At 49.3% G+C, this 18,790-nt stretch overlaps 1 protein-coding gene and 1 pseudogene across 12 annotated transcripts in view; one reads left to right on the top strand and one right to left on the bottom strand.

Moving 5' to 3' along the window:
• Window positions 1–18,790, top strand: part of SMARCA4 (SWI/SNF related, matrix associated, actin dependent regulator of chromatin, subfamily a, member 4) — an 81,532-nt gene extending 62,742 nt beyond the window's left edge. For 5 of the 12 annotated variants that reach the window (XM_016153439.2, XM_036233706.1, XM_036233707.1 and 2 more), the window contains 6 exons: window positions 688–950; window positions 15,137–15,245; window positions 15,544–15,645; window positions 16,312–16,444; window positions 16,587–16,729; window positions 18,279–18,790. In XM_016153439.2, coding sequence (XP_016008925.2) covers window positions 688–950; window positions 15,137–15,245; window positions 15,544–15,645; window positions 16,312–16,444; window positions 16,587–16,729; window positions 18,279–18,311 — 783 coding nt within the window. In that variant the 3' untranslated portion in view covers window positions 18,312–18,790. The other 7 variants (XM_036233708.1, XM_036233709.1, XM_036233710.1 and 4 more) reach the window with 5 other exon arrangements.
• Window positions 17,205–17,323, bottom strand: LOC118612664 (annotated as a pseudogene).

Here is an 18,790-nt window from a genome sequence, read left to right as displayed (position 1 = left end):
ATCTGTCTATAAGACAGATGCTGGTCATGGCATTACATAGAATAGCCACGCCCACCCCAAATGTCCAAGAACGATTAAGACCCTTTGTACAAGAAATACTAAGCAGGCATTAAAAGTTATGTTGCAGAAATGCAACAGGAAACATATCCAGGACAGGGTGAGCAAAAATGAGTCACGGTATGGTGCGTGGGCAAGATCCCATGCTGTCTGCCTGTGCACGCGTACGTGGGAGGCGGGAAATCCTGGCAGTGGATGGTGGTGGCGGCTGCACATAATCTGAAAGTACCCAGTGCCACTGAACTGCACACTTAAAAATGATTAAAGCAGTGAATTATATATTATATCCATTTCGCCCCAAATTTAAAAAAAAAAGAAAAAAAAAAAAAGATGTAGCGGGTCCAGAGCAGAAGTGTTCAACAGTGTCGCCTCTGGGTGGAGGGAGTACCGGGTTCTGTTCCTCAGGCTCCACACAGTGAGGACATACTCTTCCACTGATAAAGTATAACCGTTTATTTGTGAAGGACTGGCGTGGGTGTGGTGCACTTCGGGGGCTGCAGAGCGAGCCTTTCATGGCCTCTCAGCCTGTGATAGCCCAGATATGTGTCCCGCCCCAGCCAGACGCCAGGGTTTGCGCCGCGGCCTCAGCTTGTCAACCTCGGTGCTGGCTGTCCTATTTTACCACTATTGACCCTGAAGGCCATCGAGGAGGGCACGCTGGAGGAGATCGAAGAGGAGGTCCGGCAGAAGAAATCATCGCGGAAGCGCAAGCGGGACAGTGACGCCGGCTCCTCCACCCCCACCACCAGCACCCGCAGCCGCGACAAGGACGACGAGAGCAAGAAGCAGAAGAAACGCGGGCGACCACCCGCTGAGAAGCTCTCCCCTAACCCACCAAACCTCACCAAGAAGATGAAGAAGATTGTGGATGCCGTCATCAAGTACAAGGACAGGTAAGCCGAGGCATGGGGCGGGCGGACAGGTGCAGGGGGTCCTTGGAGGTGCCTTACTGGGCCTTCCATGTGTCCGTTAGCCTGTTGGTGGTTTGGTCACTCTACATACTTCAGTTGAATCTCTGTATCTCGGTGCCTCTGCCCTCATGGACTTTACATTGTGGAAGAAGAAAGCGCACAAGCAGTGTCAACATGAGGAGAGGAAAATTAAATGTGGCAGGGAGGTGGCAGAGTCTGAGGAAAGGAGGTCCGCAGATGAGTTCTTCAGCAGGTGGAGGAAGGGCAGGGCCGATGGATTCACAGGTGGAAGGAGAGGGGACTGTGCTGTGATGGGCACCTGTCTCATGGCCAGTGGACCGTGATGGAGGTCGGTGTTGCTGGAGCAGAGAGGGTGCAGCCTGCCTTCTGTAGACTCTCCTGCCCTCGCCGCCCTCTGCCCGTACCTGCATCATGAGGCCGGTTTTTACCCTGGGCCACTAGGGTCTGCCACATGTTGAAAAGACGTATAGGCTCTGCTCCAGGCATTGTGACCCCTGTCCTCATAGACACCAAATAGGAGCCAATGCATGCATTTAGCCTCAGTGGATCTGTTTGTGGATCACAAGTATCATTTAAAAAAAAGGAGGTAACAGTTTTCCCACAGCCCTTCAAGGAGATGTGCATATTCTGCTAGTGCAGGGCAGTTACGTGGAGCTACAGGAGGTGGCCGGGGACGCAGGGCCTGCAACTTGCCCAGGACTCAGCTTGTTCTTCTGCTCCCCAGTGTCTTTTGTGGGGACATACTGGCTGTTATATTTGTTCCCATAATGGAAGGGTCGTACAGCTTGATTTTATAGTATCACTTTGCACTTAGTCACAAAGCAAAATAAGGGAGAATTTTGATCTGCTGGAGGGATAAGTGTCGAGGTGCGAGCTCTCGGTGCATCATTTAGAGAGACTTACCAACCATGAAATTTGGGTGGGGCAACGATTGTAGTACCTAAATAAAGGGTACGAATTAACCTTAAGAAAGAATCTTAACCATTAGAGAAACAAATGACAAACTGAAAAAGAGGTGTATGTATGTCCAGCTGCTAGACTTAAAAAGTGTAGTTAGTGTCAGTATCGAGAAGAAAATACTGACACTAATTTGCAAGCCTGATCTTTGAGGCAAATTTCACACAAAAATGTAGAAGATAAAATATGGAATGTGCAAGAATTTAATGAAAACAACAGACCCCAGTGTTTTCTTTCTAGCGATGTTTTTGAGAAAGAAACTTAAAATTACCAAAATGAAGAAGACTGTTGAAGGTCAGTGGGGCAAGGATGGACTTTTCAAAAAGCCATGCTGTTCTTTTTGATACCAATGTGGAGAAAAGCCTCTACCCTCCCTCACACCGTACGTATATATTAATTTGAAATGGATTATAGACATAACTGTTCTAAGAAGACAAAGTTCTATAAGAAGGCGTGGGAGAAATATTTCATGGCCTTGAAGTAGGCATAGACTTCCTCAACAGGACACAAACACCATTTCTCACTAAAAGTAAGAATAGCTGTTAAGCAAAGGACATGCTCAGGAGGGCAGTGAAAACTCCTACCCTGGGAAAAGAAAACCCAATTTTAAAATGGACAAAAGGCACAAACAGATACCACCTGGAAGCAGATATCCCAATGACCAGTCAGCGTATGCAGAGGTTCTCGAGGTCACTGCATTTGCATCGAGGAAATGCGCAGTAAAGAAAGTGGGAGTGAGATTCCACCGCACGCTCAGTGGGATGCTGCAGTTCCTTCCGGTGTCAACAGGGCGTGGGGCAGGTAGACCTCACGCTCACGGTGGGCATAGCTCCTTGGCAGTATCTTCCAAAGCTCAGCCTGAAGATGAACCTCCTGACCCAGCCCCTCCAGCCCTCACTGTAAACCCGAGAGAGCCAAGTGCCTATCCACAATGAGACTTGTACCAGCACGTCCACAGCAGCTTCGATTGTAACTGCCCCAAACAAAACAGCCCAGTATCCCCGCCAGGAGGAGGTGTCTGTCGGTAGTGGCCCAGTCGTACAGCAGAATTCTAACCACGACAAAAACAAATAGCACTGCTTCATGGAAAAATCTTACATTTTTGTTGAGTGAAGAAGTCAGGTGTTAATGAGTACCTACTGTGTGCTTTCAGTTATATGAAGTTCAGAAGCTGAGCCACAGTGATGAACATTGAATAGTGATTACCTCAAGACAAGGAATTGACAGGGAGGGAGCACGAGGGAGCTTTCTGGGATGTTGGGAATATTTATGTCATTCTGAGTGTATACATGAAAACGTTCATCAAAGCGTGTATACCCTTAAGATAGGTGTGCTTTCCTATATGATGTTACACCTCTGTTTAAAAAAAGTAAATATGGAAATAGCAACCTGAACTTGTTTAATGAGGCCTGAGATATTTTCAGACTAAAAAATAATATGTTAAGTGTTAGTCCACTTTTTTAGTCATCCTGTGACTTACTGAAAAATGTTTCGTAGCATCATATTTAGTTGTATATCATGTACCAAAAGAAAAAAATGGCTTCCCCAGCTGCTGCAGACAGTTGTTCTTCCAGCCTGTATAAGATTAGGTCATAAATCAGGCAAATTAAAACTAGCTTTCAGGGTTCAGCGACCCCTTGTTGAAACTTTTATTGCAGGATACGGAGATCCTGGTAGGCATCTGACATCTAGTTGGATGAGAACACCCACACTGGAGTACACAGAGTTGCATTGCCAGCTGATGTCCGACCCGCGTGGCGGGACGCCTTACCAGAGGGTGAGATACATGGTTTGCATTTAACCTCAGAACCTCCTGGCATCACAGGATAGCATCACAGAGCTGGGAATTCTCCATGAGACAGAGAAGGACTGTAGAAGAGTTCCAAGAGGGACAGCAAATATGACCATTAAAGGAAGCTACCACATGCTGGCCTTGAGAAATGTCTAATTCACGGTTGGAGCAGGGCCCTCTACTCCCTGTTTTGCTGGTGGTCACATAGGAAGAGATCAAGTGGGCACATATAAACTGAGGAAAACAGCCATATTTTCCTGGTTCAAAGGTTACCTAATCTGGCAAATACTTTCAGAGATGATGTTTGCGTTCAAAGTTGATCTAGTTAATGGATATTTTTGATATTCTTGACAAACTGAATTTGAAACCACAGGGAAAACAACAGTATGTATGGTTCACTCTGTCGTGAGGTTGGGTGACAGTCCACAGACCACCCGCACTTCTGATACCAGCTGCAGAGTTCAGGGATCCCCAAGACTATCCTCAGCCTCGATGGTTCTCTGGAAAACTCATTCTGAAAGCTGTTATACTCATGGTTATGAGTTTGTCATAGCAAAAGAATAAAGATTCAGGTCAGCCAACAGAAGAGGTGTGTGGAATGACATGCAGGAGAGCACCCACCTGGAGCATCCTGGTGTCCTCTCCCCACAGAGTCACAGACAGCATTGGCAGCGTTGTGAAACAACATGCGTGGAGCATTGCCCACCAGGAAAACCTTGATGTCTAGAGTTTTTATTGGAACCTGGTCATATAGACACAACCGACTACTCACGTGGTTGACATGTCTCCAGCCCCTCTATGAGTCGAGATGATACCATGTGGTTTAATGCCCCCTAAATCACGTTCTTAGACTATCTGGGCCCAAGGCAACCGTCAGACAAAACACTCCAGGGGCTGAGAGATCACCTCCCAGTAGCCAGGGGCAAAGGCCAGAGATCTCTTTGGACCAGGCTGACATCTTTATGACATACCTGTCACACACCTGGAAGGTTCTGAAGGACTTACTGCTGCTTCACCCCAAAGAGAACTGGAGTAAAATAAAATTGGTGGTCACCTAACTCACACTTTCTTGTCTCACATTTCCAATTGTTCCTTTCTAGAAGAGAAAATAAAACATTTGGATTTTTTTTAATTGCTTTCCGGAACCCTATAATTAGCTAAATTCTGTATTTGAGTTAAATCTGGAGCCTGAGAAGAGAATGAATTACAGCTTGGTTCTTCCTGGATGCCAAAGAATGATTTCAGGATGTAGTCAGCTTTGAATTCAGTCAGGAACCTGCCTTGTGTAGCAGGAGGGTGTTGTGCTGCTGTTTCTGTCCCCAGTGACCACAGGTAGGAGCCAGGTTTGGACTTTGATGCAATGACTCTCAGTGGAAGTGGCTCAGTTGTGCCTCCGCCTCATGTCTGAGCAGGGCCACCCTACTGTCAACTGACATCACTCCAAATGTTGCTTTTTGTTTTTATTTCAAGATCTCCCTACTGCTGCGCTCCGCCCTGCTCCCCCCCGCCCCAACCTCCGTTGTATATAAATACCATTACAGTCTTCTTCTAGTCGGCAGGATTTGAACCTCCAATACAGTCTTGCATAGTTTTTTTTGTATTTACATCCTCATCCACAGGAAAGTAATGTCCTATCTTGGAAGCTTTGCTCCTTCCTTTCACACCTCCCGAGGTCCCATGTGCCATGTGAGTGGCACTTGCTGGGGTTGTGTAACATCTGTCTTTCACAGCCACAGCCCTCCAGTGGGTCATGGTGAGAATGCACTTTGCACTATGTGGCCACAGTGGGGAAAAAACTTGGAAAGTCTGCAGTATTGTGCCTTTGACCAGCACTGGCACAGGTGACCCCAGCATCCAGGATGGCTCCCAGGAGAAGTGTCTCATAAGGAGAGCCTGAAGACAAATGGGGACCCCTTAGGGTAAGAGGAGGGAATAAGTGTCACAGACAGCACGTACAGAGTCCTGGAGGCCAAGTGCACAGGTTTCCCAGGATCAGAGGAAGCTTGAGGGGCCAGGCCAGCATGCAGGGCCTCACAGATGCCTTCTCCTTGGTGTTTGGAATTCTCATCTGGCATCAAAGAATCCACTGCTCAACAGCCAGGATCAAAACCAGAATTAAGGAATTAAGTTGGAAGTAGGAATTTGCACTTTATAATGTAAACATGCAAGTAAATTAGGCACAGGCTCCCAGGTCAGGTTGAGACCTTGTCTCTGGGTTGTGCATGTTTCCAGTGGTGTCTTTGTCCCTTGATCCTTCAGAGGCATTCAGGCAGTTTCCAAATGCCAGTCAGAAAGTGAGTACTCTTGGGAAAAGTTTCAGACAAGTGCATCTGCTGAAGGCACAGCCTTAGCAGGCAGGCTCCAGAGGACCCTGTAGAGAGTCCTCCCTGCTCCCCAAGCTGTAGTATAGAGCTCAACCATTACCAACTACAGAGTGGAATCATCTCCTCCATAAAGACTGTGTCATAAAGACTATGTGTCGGGCAGTGGAAATGTGTCAGGTTCAAGCTTCCTGAATTTGATGATTCTGCTAAAGTCACAGAAGAGAACGTCTTTGTTCTCGGGAGACAATCACAATGTAGGCCCCAACAGCTTAGAAAGATAGTGATGTGTGAAAACTGCCCAGGCTAACCGCCGCACAGCTGAGCCCCAATGGGCAGACCCTCTGGGTTCCCTTCCCCCTGCTAGAGGGAGGCAGCAGCCCTGGAGGGACTATGAGGCTCGAGTGTCACAGCAATCTGGCTTCTATCCTCATCTCTTTGCGTTAGTTTCCAGTTCTGCAGCACAAAGTGGAAGCTCTTACATGGGGTTATGGAGACCCCTAATGAAGTAACATGGGCCAGGCATGCAGCCCAGAGACCAGTCCCACTTCCACTGTGGATAAAGAAGGGCCCCAGCCAGATCTTTCCTAACACTTTCAGTCTAGGCCTGGGCCTGCTAGCACTTTCCCTCTGCCCTTGTACCTCCTTGATTATAATAAAAAAAAGATAGATGGCTCTTCAGGGTTGAAAGGTTGTATCTTGATTTCCTAAAAAACCTGGGACAACATAACAAGCTCCAGGGATGGTTCTCAGGCTGAAGCATTCTCCAGGAGAAGTCACATGTGGCTTTTAGCCCCTCAGGACAGACCCCTGAAGGGGAGGGAGAGTCTAGAGGGTAGATGGATATGGGAGCCCTTCCCTGAGGGGGCAGGGCAACCTCAGGGTTCTCCAGTTTTGGCCCTTCATCTGAAGCCCAAGCTTAGCATGGGTGAGCTCCAGAAGGAATAGGTAGCCTCCACCTGCAGGTCCAGGTATGGGGTTAGCAGTGTCTGCTCGGCACTCAGCCTGGAACCTGGTGTGAGAGGCACCGAAGTAAGATGTCTTGAGAAAAATGCTGATCCCCATCATCTAGCCCCAGGTCAGGCTGAGTGTGGACGCAGGTGGGGCTAAAGGCTCAGTGGGGCTCAGAGCCACAGGAGAAGTAGCCAGGTGGTCTTGCAGAGCCTTGCAGAGGTTCTGAGCCTGCCACAGAATTTGCTGAAAGAAGCTCCACCTGCATTGTTTATTAGACCAATTCCATCCCCAGACATTGTTCCCTACTAGTGATCGCCGTGGTAGAGACAGACCACACACAAATACACACACCCCACCCCACCTCCATCCCCACCAAAAGAAAAAAAACGACTAAAAAACAGGGCAGCCAATTTAGAAAGGTCTTCAAACTAGAATTACACAAAGCTTCAAACCGGGATAGGTAGCTGGACTTTGGAATCAAGAGGATTTGGGCAAGCATGTTGCACCTTGATCCCCTGCTTCTCTGCCTCTCTTGGAGTCCCGTCCACCTGAGATCCTTCTAAAGTGAGTCGTGCATTTCAGCAAACATGTGCTTCCTGTGTGCAGGGGAAACAGTAAGAGGTGTTTGTGAAAACGAGGTAGTAAAGAGGTAACAAGAGGTATAAAATGAAATATTCACAGGGGCTGAAAGGAAAAGTTTGAAAAATGTCTAAAGACAAGGTCAAGTAAATGAGAAATCACCAAAAAATTTAAGCCCAGAGACAGCTAGATTAAAGGATAGATGGATTAAGAAACGCTAAAATTCTGAGGTGAAACTAGTAGGAAATACAAGTTAAGGTTAAAAATTAGCAGGAGTATGGAAGAGTGTGGGTGTGAGAGTCTCCAGGTAGGTGTTCAGTTGGGTCCCTCAGCCTTCGTAACACAGTGGCAGTTTCCCAGGCCACTGACCCCTAGACATCACTGCCCATTCTTGGAGAGGCCAGTGGCTCCCCGGCACCCTCAGTTCCTTGGGGCCTGCTGCTGTGGACCTGCTCAGCACTCAGAGCTGCTCACCCTGATGAATTCAGAAAAGCAAGCACGCTTCTCCATGCTGTGGTCCCCCAGCCCTGTAGAAAGTGTCCTTAGACCTCCCAGCACTCACATGACCAACTCTGCCCACCTTTCAGAAGTGCTTGCTATCTGCAGTGCTACAAGCTGGTCATCGGTGCTCTGTCTGTTGTCCTAGTCACCCACAGCTAATGCCTTCTGAGGGCCTTCAACAGCACAATGCCGATGCTTGTGGCATTCGCAGTCTGCTTGGGGAAGCTGGCGCATACACACAAAGGAGATGCCATACCTAGGAGCATGTCTGGATTATGACTCGGCTTCTGCTGCTTGCTTTGTGACCTGGGCCTTCTGTCTCTTCCAGAGCTCAGGGTCTGACCTCCAAAATAAGGATGTCAAGCTTGGGTTACTTGTGGGGTGAGTCAGGGCATCTTTAAAATGAGGTTTGGTTTTTATTGTTGAACTGTATTAAGAAACGTGCCACCCCCAGATGTGTCATTGGCTCATTCGAAATGTTGGCTCATTACTTAATCACCATCAGAACCTACAGCCAGTCTAGCCCTCTGTAGGCAGGCAGACCCTGCAACAAAGCTTCCCCCACTCTCTTTACTGGAACAGTGTGCTGGGAGTGCAGGTAGGCAGCCTACAGACCATTTTCATTGGCAGGTTCCTTAGTGAATATCATTTCCTTGCATTCGTGCTTGGTCAGAATTTTTTCTGTACTGCAGAGCCATAAATCCAACACTGAGATTGAATTTTTTACAGTTAGATAGATGTCCAGCAGGTGGAGACTTAATAAAATGAATATATATTTGTAAGTAAGTGATCTACCCCCAAATTTCTCATTTTTCTGATCCTCAAGATATCCTTTACTTGGTAACATGTCCTCATTGGACCTCAGAAATAATTCCGTGCTAGTGCAGAATCTCATTATTTCGTTATTTCATTTTCAAATGTTAATTATAGAGTACATCGTAAGATTATGTTTCAGATCAATGTTCTGCTAAATCAGTTTTGAAAATCTTGAGCTGCTCATATCCAGGACCTTTGCTGGCTCAGTATACTGATTGAGGGTCAAAAGAGTAAATGGTCCAGGGCTAGAGGATATCATTGAGAAATGTCCTAGGAAGATGGTCTGAACTGGTTTCTAGGAAAGAGCAGGCTGGCAGGGACAGAGTGATTTTTCCCAGCAGATCAGGACCACTTCCATACTTGGTAAGTGGGATCTGTCTTGAGCACCATCTTCAATTGATTGCTCATGTCTGTCTGAGACATTTTTAATGTCTCCCCCTGGTCAGAGGATTTGGAAATTAGGACACCGAACTGTGTTACCATCCCTGTTACAGACATTCTGTTTTCACATCGGGGGTCAGTGAATCTGCAAATCAGCAGAAAACCAAGTTTGGCCCACCATCTGTATATCTATAGCCTGCAAATTAAAATTTTTTTATATGATTTTTGAGAAAATTAAATGAAGAATAAAATCTCATGATGTGAAATTACGTGAAATTCAAATACAAATGAAGTTTTATTGGAACAGCCAAAACTCATTTGCGTGCATGAAGTCTGGCAGCTTTTGTGTAACAGTGAGAGTTGAGTAATTGCCACAGATTCAGAATGGTCCCCAAAGCCTAAAATATTTACAGTGGCTGTTTACAGAAAAGGTTAACTGACCCTCAATTTAGAGCAGTATGTGAGAAAATGCGGGGGAGTTCCTGACTTAGCCTAAGGGACCTTTGCTTAGGTCCCGCCTTCCACCAATTTTCTGTATGTCTATAAAAGAACTTTCATAGCTTTCTGGTTTCTCCATCTGTTTAACAAGGAGTCGGGTGGATGATCCCTCAGATACTGAAAGCCCATGGTTCTTCTCTGATTCTCTTTGTTCTTCCTCGTATCAATAATTTTAGTGATAAAGTCAATAATATGCTCAAAGATGTGTCATTTTGGACTTTTTGGCTCTGTGTGTCAGGAACCCAGTTCTAAGTCCTTCAGGCAGAGTGGGGATTCCTTAGGCCTGGAGGCCATGGAGGTGTTAGTGAGGACTAGCTCTTGGGGCCCGAAGTCTCCAGCCACATCTCCCACACTATTCTCACTGCTGAACTGTGGCTGCCGTTGTTCTGGGCTTTGTCCTCAAAGCCTCATACCCCAACAGGAAAGCAACTGCTGCTTCTTCAACTCCTGGTAGAAAATTCCAAGGAAGGGCTCTGATTGGTTGGCTGTGTCCCAGCCCTCTCTCCTGGACCAGTCACTAAGGCCAGATGAGTGAGGTGCTGTACTTGGTCCTCCCCAAGTCCTGGGAGAGGATGGGACTCAATGATGGGCAGCCCCACCAGAACCCTGAGTTGTTGTAGAGGTGGACAGACACCTTTCCACAGAGAGGCAGACACTGGGCAAGTTAAACAATAAGGGGTCCCACCAGGGCTTGTTCAGTCTCTAAGGAAAAGGGCTTGTAAACAAGGCAAGGCCTTGGTCTCCTTGAGCCCCTATTGCATATCGTGTCCCCCTGTTGTGATAGGGACTGGGTAGTGACAAGATTGAGGAAAGTCCCTGCTCTGGGGGCTGACATCTAGAGGCAGGAGAATAACATCATTATTCATCATCATACATATTGTCAGCAAGCAGCCATTGTTACTGTTGTTGCCAAACCAAGTGACAGCCCAGGCCGGAGGCATTAGGGCCATGGCAGGCACTGCCTTCATGTCAGAATTGGGGTCATGGGGCTGACCAGACAGCCACAAGGTTCTTCCAGGGTCCTCATTGCCATCCTGCCTGTGCCAGGGCAGCCAGACACAGGGCAGGGCCAGAGGCAGAGTTCCCAACTCTTCAGAAGCTTCTTCAGAGCAAGTCTCACAAGACCGGAAGCTGACACAGCGTGTTCTGTGCAGCAGGACTTTTGGTAGTTGCTGCATTTTCTGGAACAGGGTGGTTGTATAACTGACCATATGAGGTGAGGGGGTGATTAGGCTCCCTGGTTAGAGGTGACCTTGATGAGACCCAGATTCAAACCTTGCCCTATTACCCTGAGACTTTTGCCTTGAACTATTCCTCTATTCAACAAATGTTTATTGAGCACCTACTGTATACTAGACTTTGTTTCAGGTGCCAGAGATACAGGCTAATAAAACTGGCAAGCTCTGCCCTGGTGGCTCATGTCCTGGGTGTGGTGGGTGGGTGGTAACTTCTATGGGAAGAAACCGATTAGGGCTATCAGCCTCATAGCTAATGATACAAAAAGGTGAGAACATCAAAGCTTCCAGAAGAACATGCAATACCTCTGTGACCTTGGGGTAAGCAAATATTTGATAAGAAGGAGAAATATCAAGTATAAAAGGAAATACTGATAAATTGGACTTTTATTAAAACTAAGATCCATTCGCCAAGAGAGTGGAAGACACCCACAGACTGGAGGTGTTTGCAATAAATGTGTCTCACAGAGAACTTCTGGGGAAGGCAAGGAAGTGAACAGGTGCCTGAAGGAGGCCATCAGCCAGTCATATGTCTATGAAAAGATGCCAGCTCCGTGCTCATCAAGGAAATGTGAATTGAAACCACACTTCAGATGTAAAACAGCTACACCAAGGAGGAGTGATGGGAGCAAGTGTAGCTACACAGAGCCAGGCTGGGTCACCCTCTGCTGGAGGAGTATACTTCCACAGTCTACCAAAGCTAAGTGTCCCCCACCCTGTGACCACACACTTCTCCCAGATAAATTCCCAAGAGAGATGTGAGCTGAACACTTGGACACGAGTGTCCACAGCCACTTGCTTCATAATCCAAAACCAGACACAGCCTGGGTGACCCTCAGGTGGGCCAGGGCACAAGGCAGTTATCTGAACATGTGAGCTGCTGCTACACCAGGGATGTCTCACAGATAGCAATGCCAGGCGTGGGAGTTAGTTCACCCTGTGTAATCGTGTAACTTACAGAGACCACGCTCAGCTGGCGTCGAAGGTCAGGGAGGCTCACAGGAGCCTTGGGCACCTTGGGGAGGTGAGCACTGAAGATTTGTGCCTTTGCCTTATAGTTCAAGCCTCCTTTTTATTAGGAGATGAGAGGGCAAGGTAGACGGGGGTCACAGCACTCGCAGAAGAGGTGACATTTGTGCTGATGGTGGGAGTCTGGGTTCCTTGGAACAGTGGCATCATGGGCCCAGAGGTGGGTGTGAGAAGGTGCAGAGAGGAATGCTGACAACAGGCCAAGGGCACCATGGAGGACAGTGGGGCAATCAGAAGGACTTTGGGATTTATTCCCAGGTGGTGGGAGTTGTGGGGCATTCATCTCTATGCAAGGTGAGGAGGAGGATTTGTGAGTCAGGCTGGGTGGCTCTCCTCCCCAGGCCTGTTGTGGCGTCTCCTGGTACACGAGGGCGGGGGGCTCTCCAGGGAACTTGTGAGCAATTAAAATCTATGACTGGATTTCCAAGAGGTCTTGGCTATCTGAGAAAGGACAGTTTTCAAACTCATGGTGCTGGTGCCTTCTCCTTCCCCTGTATACACCAGTTTTAGGTCATCTGCAGTCAGAGCTTATCACAGCAGACAGGCATCGGGCTGGGTGCTGGGTGGGCATTTATCCCTCAAGGACTCAATTTCCCCATAGGTTTTTAGAAGGAGTCCCTGTTTCTCCCCATTATTGCTGTTAAACAGTTTTTTAGCTTGACAGTGGATAAAGGGTCTCCTTATGAAACTTTTTGTTGCTCTAGAGTCCTATTTCTGGAGCTCACTGGAGGGTCACATGCACCCCTGAGGCCAGCCATCTGTGTGGATGTCACAGGTGCAGGGATATGTAACTAGTCTTGCCCGGCCCTGGCATTGCAAGCATTTCTTTTCAAGCTGGGAGTCTGCACCCTTTAGTGGGCTTCAGAATGAATTCTTTGGGGCCAGTTGGCATTTCTCAATGAAATAGAGTGGAAAGCAGAAGAGTCCTTTGTACTTCATAAGGGACATTGTCATCCTGTGGAACCGCTGTTATTTTAGGCCTGTGGGCGCACGTCCTGCCTCAGTGTAAAATGCAGTGCCGCCAGTGCATCATGCCACAGTGTGGGGTGACAGTGCTGTGGAGCTGAGGAAGGAGGGTTCTTTGCTTCAAAGGTTCCATTGAAGGGTATCCGTAGTTGAGCTGAGGGTGGGTCTGGATCCAGACTCTGCCTGAGCTTTGGGACCACAGTGTCCTAGAACAGAACTGGGTTGACCCCTACCCATTTCCCTGAGTCTGCTTATCCAAAGTGCAGCAGCCAGCGTATTGTTATCTTCTCATTTTTTGAGTTTATGTAAATTCCAGTTGCCTGTGGCCAAACCATCCACCTGCCTCTTCATAAGAGAAAGGAGCCCTGTGCCTCCGGGGAGGGGCTCCCTGATGGGGAATGACAGCCTATAGGTGGTGTGCCCTCCCTTATCTATGACAGCAGGGCCCTGAGCGGGTCAGGATGTGGCTGAAAACAGCCTGGGAGAAAAATTGGAGGCTGCCACTTGCTGGCGTCCCCATGTGACACTGGGAAGGAAGACTCAGAGGCAGTGGGCTGTGTCTGGCCCGGGAAGGCCCAACTTTTCGCCTTAATTTCTTTATTGTAAGGATTAGAATAACAGTTTTGTGAGAACCTGTGGTAGAGCGTCTCACCCAGAGCAGGAACTGAGTGATGGTGATCGTCCAGGGCAGGTGAGGTACAGGAACCAGGTTCCAGGACCGTCTGTTGGGCCAGGGTCCTTGTTGATGCACAGAAACCCCAAGCGAGGAAAAGGCCACCTGGGATCCCAGGCCAGATCAGCTGGCAGCCGTGGCCAGGCTGTGCCTTGACACATTGTGAAATCGGGGTGTCAAGCAACAAACCTGAAAAGCAGTCATGTTGTCACTGCTGTTTTTCAGACAGTGAACAAAAACAAGAATGGGGTGCATTCAGGACAGGCAGACGTGGGATGTGCTGCCTTCTCTTGAACAGAAAAGGAAAGAAGTGGAGTCAGATGGGCTCAGCCCACCGGCAGTGCTGGGCCCAAGTCAACCAACCATCTCTGAGAAGTGACTGAAAACCTCGAGTGGTGAAGCAGCCAGAGGGAGCCAGGGCAGCTGGTCAGGCATTTTAGCAGTGGATATGGATGAAATACGGCCAGAGTGTGTGAGCGCCTAGGTGAAGAGAAGGGACCTGCAGAGCAGCGTTGCCACCTGGTCACTAGCTCCCTGGACAGCGGCCCTGGGCCTCTGCTGCTTATCTCTGGAGACCCAGTGGGACCCCTGGGACAGGTCAGGTTCCTCAAGATAGAACCACCATTCTTGAGGCTGACAAGATAGAAAGGGAGGCCATGCTAGTGGGCATTGTTTTCTTCCCTGGCTTTCCAAGTCCTTGAAGCACCTGCTCACTCTTTCCTCAGGCAGGCTCTGGGAGTTATGTCACTTCACCTATGAGCTCCTGTTTCCAGCACAGAGCCAGGCCCTGATGTGGCACGACCTGCTGGCTGAGTGCACTGGTTCCTCCAAAAGTGGACCCGGGAGATGGTGCACGAGGTCCAGTAGCCTCTCATGGCCACTGCTCCCTTGTGGGAAACAAGGCAATCTTGGTGGAAAGGATTAGAAAACAGCTTATGTCCATTAATGTCTTGCTGGGGGACATCTTTCCTCCTGGGTTTTGCCAAATGCCCTGAAGTTCACTGCTTTTAAATGCTGCCTGCAAGAGACGCACACGCTTGCAGGAATCACACAACAAGCTTGCAAAAAATTGTCTCTCTGAAAACGCTGGCATTTAATGCTTCCAGTGTGCGCCAACTGATTTTTGCATCATACGCAGTCGTGATCCATGGAGTGCCAAGGCTTCTGTTTCATGCTGCGCATAGTCAGTCTGGGGTCGGGGGAGTTGAGCAGCCACAGAGCCTTGATTGCAATGCGTCCCCAGCCACTCTGTGCTTGGTTGCTCCTCAGGAATGGATCAGAACTCTCAAGACAGCATGGATACAGGAAATAACTCCCCAGTCAGCTTTGACTTCTCACCCTCTGTTCTCAAACAATGGGAGGTAGCCCGGTGGGGGCTGCTGACAGGGTGACGGCTCCCTCAGTGGGCAGGGCCTGTGAGTGACACCTGCTGTGTCCCCTTGCAGTAGTAGTGGACGTCAGCTCAGCGAGGTTTTCATCCAGCTGCCCTCCCGCAAGGAGCTGCCAGAGTACTACGAGCTCATCCGTAAGCCTGTGGACTTCAAGAAAATTAAGGTAACCCCGGGGGGCGGCTCTCACAGTGCTGTGCCCACATGGGCACTTGGGGGAGGCTGGCCCAGGAACTTGGGTCCCTACAACGTGTGGGCAGGCAGCCAGCTTTCAAAGCTCCTTCCAGTCCCCACAGCTCGGGCCTGTTGTGTGGCCCTTGTGTTCAGTGGGTCTGGGCTCCGAGTCTATACAGAGGAGCCGGAGACTCAGTTGTGACCTTGTTAGGCAGAGGGACACCCACCCCCAGGGTCCCCAGGCACAAGGTGGGGTCCTGAGGTAAGGCTGCTTCTCCCACTACCCACAGGAGCGCATCCGCAACCACAAGTACCGCAGTCTCAATGACCTGGAGAAGGACGTCATGTTGCTGTGCCAGAACGCCCAGACCTTCAACTTGGAGGGCTCCCTGGTGAGGGCACGCCTGGGGCAGGGGAAGGCGGTGCCCACTCCCACCCTTGGCTCTCTTTTGAATTAACCCATTTAAAAACATTCCTAACAACTGGGAATATTTTACTAAATATAAAGGCAATATGTGTTCATTACTGGAGGGCAAAAGGCAGAAAATAAAAACAAGTGAAATGGAGAAAATAGACTCAGTCCCATCCATCCAGGATGCATTGTGAACAATCCATGTATGTCTTGAAATTTTATTTTGAATTCACTAGGGGACTCTTGAAAGGAATCTATGGATGTGTCCTTTCCTGTGTTAAGATTAACACATTCAGCCTTGAGGCAGCAGTTTTCCCAAACGTATTTGGGATAGGTGCCTTCTGGAAAAGCGATTTCACAGTCATGTTTGGGGGAAATGCTACAGGGGATGTACAGTTCTAATTACTGCAGACCTCAGAGCCTTTAAAAGGGAGTGCTCGCTGTGATTCAGTGGGAGAAACCCCTGGCTTTTTCTAAACTAACATACCTGATCTTTTTTCCGGGACTTTCTATAATCCCAGTGCTCTCTTGGGCACCAGGTGCCCCCCACATGGGCTGTCCTGCCAGAGCTATGACTAGAGTGGGTGGGGCTCCGGGCAGCCCCCCCTCGGGCCCAGCCCACATGAGCCTGCATGTCTCCACCCAGATCTATGAAGACTCCATTGTACTACAGTCTGTTTTCACCAGCGTGCGGCAGAAAATAGAGAAAGAGGATGACAGTGAAGGCGAGGAGAGTGAGGAGGAGGAAGAGGGCGAGGAGGAAGGCTCAGAGTCTGAGTGTGAGTCCTGGGGGCCTGGGTGGGTTGGTGGGTTTCCCAGGCTGGTCAGCATCTTGGAATTCACGCCCCCAGCTTAGGAGGCGTCACGATCTCCCAAGCTCATTTTTCTTTTCTTCCTTCCCTCTTCCTGTCCCCGCCGCAGCCCGCTCAGTCAAAGTGAAGATCAAGCTGGGCCGGAAGGAGAAGGCACAGGACCGGCTGAAGGGGGTCCGGCGGCGGCCAAGCCGTGGGTCCCGGGCCAAGCCAGTGGTGAGCGACGATGACAGTGAGGAGGAGCAGGAGGAGGTGAGGTCCCTGAGCCCTGAGCAGGCGGGAGCCAGTGCCCAGCAACAGTGGGGTCATTAGGGGACCATCCACATGCTAGGTCCTGGACCCTTCTACCACAACGCCTATGAGGGTAGATGCTCTGCAGGTGATGCTCTACATGGCACGTAACTGAAGCTCAAGTCCATGTGACTCTAGAACCAGGGCTCTTAGCACGTGCGGGAGTCTGGGGTACAGGACAGGGTGGGCATTCCATCTTGTTCCCTCAGCAGCATCCTACAGGGCTACCTGCCCAGGATGCCAGGGCTGTCTCGCTGCAGCCAGAGTGGGGCTGGGTCTTTGTTGAGTCGGGAGCAGAAACACTGGGATTGTAGGTGCCCCTGTGCCACCCAGTCGCTGCCGTTGTGGCATCCTCATCACATAACACACTGTACCCAGAGCCTCTGCTCATGACTGTTCTGACCTATCTAGGATTGATTGATTGATTGATTTTTAACACCTACAGCACCTGGTCTTCCTAGGTGATCTCCCATCCAAGTACTAACCAGGCCCAACCCTGCTTAGCTTCCGAGATCAGACAAAATCGGGCATGTTCAGGGTGGCATGGCCGTAGACTGCCTAGGATTTTGAAATGGTAGTGGGTTAAGAAAACAAAATCCAAAAATCTCTGGCTCTACAATTAGAAAAATGACATGGGGCAAATACCGCAAATGGGGCTGAGTGATACAGTGGTGATGGACGTCCCCTGGCATTGGCTGCAGTTCCTGTAAACTGGGGGGAAGCTACAACCATCTCAAGCCCACAGTGAACAGTTGAGGGGTGGGAGCAGACCTACTTGCTGGGTTTGAATAAGTTTTGCCCCCTGGATCCAGTCCGGACACCCAGCTCTTCCCTGCTGTGGGACCTGGGCTGTTCACTCTACTTCTGAGCCGTAGTTTCCACGTCTACAAAACCAGGAGGTGGACCGCGTTACGGGGCTGGGCTCCTGGCCAAGCTCAATAAGTGCCATTCCGGTGTTGCTCTTCTGTGGCCATTTGCAATAGCAACAAAACCCAATACATGGAATAAATCTGGCCAAAGACATACATAATTTTATAAGGGTGTTAGACATCCTGAACCACAGGAGGGGTAGCCCATGTTTCTGGAGAGGAGATCTGGGTTGTAACAGTGCCCCATCTGCCCAGTCCAAATCCAGCAGGGCATTCTGTGGTCTTTGCCAAGCTGCTTAAGTGGAAGAATGATGCTCGTATGTGGTCAGGAATAGCCAAGGCAGTTTTGAATCTGCACAGGGATAGTTCACCCAGCAGTGGGACGGAGGAGGGAGACTCATTGAGCCTGCCAGATCCTGAGGAAGAGTCCATGTGGGCACAGGGACCAGTCCTCAGGAGAAAAATGACATTAGGGTGTGGCCGCAGCAGAGAGATGGAAGCCAAAGGCTGCTCTACCTCCAGCTTCACAGCACTGGCGTTGCTCACACACCGAGGGAAAGCGGCTTGTCACCTGCATCGGTATTTGTCTCAGTGCCCTTGAGGGTGCCGACTCATGTCATCTCCTCCTGTCCCCCTTCCAGGACCGCTCAGGAAGTGGCAGCGAGGAAGACTGAGTCCCGACATTCCAGAGTCTCAATCCCGAGCCCCTCGTTCCAGAGCCGAGACGGCGTAGCCCTTAGCAGTAACGGGTAGCAGCAGATGTAGTTTTCAGACGTGGGGTAAAACTATAAACGAAAATCTTCCATATTTATACGGCAGAGAATATGTAGGACTGTTTGTGTCTGGCCCTGTTCTGGCATCAGTAGCATTTGTAACAGCATTAACTGTTTAAAGTGGCAGAAAAAGGATTATGAATTGGGGAACATGCGACACCTGTTTTTTTTTTCCTTTCCTGGCAGTACTGTTGTGGCCACAGTTTGGAATCACTGTAGTTTAAGCCGTGGATGCATGTGTGTAGCCGTCCACTCCTCGTACTGTATTTTATTGGACAGGTCACGCTCGCTGGGGCCTGGGCTCCGCAGGCCCGGCAGGGGTATGTCAGTGTCACTGGATGTCAAACAGTAATAAATTAAACCAACAACAAAATCCACGA

Source organism: Rousettus aegyptiacus, unplaced genomic scaffold, assembly GCF_014176215.1.
Source record: "Rousettus aegyptiacus isolate mRouAeg1 unplaced genomic scaffold, mRouAeg1.p scaffold_m13_p_16, whole genome shotgun sequence".
Lineage (NCBI taxonomy): Eukaryota > Metazoa > Chordata > Mammalia > Chiroptera > Pteropodidae > Rousettus > Rousettus aegyptiacus.
The sequence above is the reverse complement of the archived record's forward strand: the minus strand, read 5'-3'. Positions and strand labels throughout refer to the sequence as shown.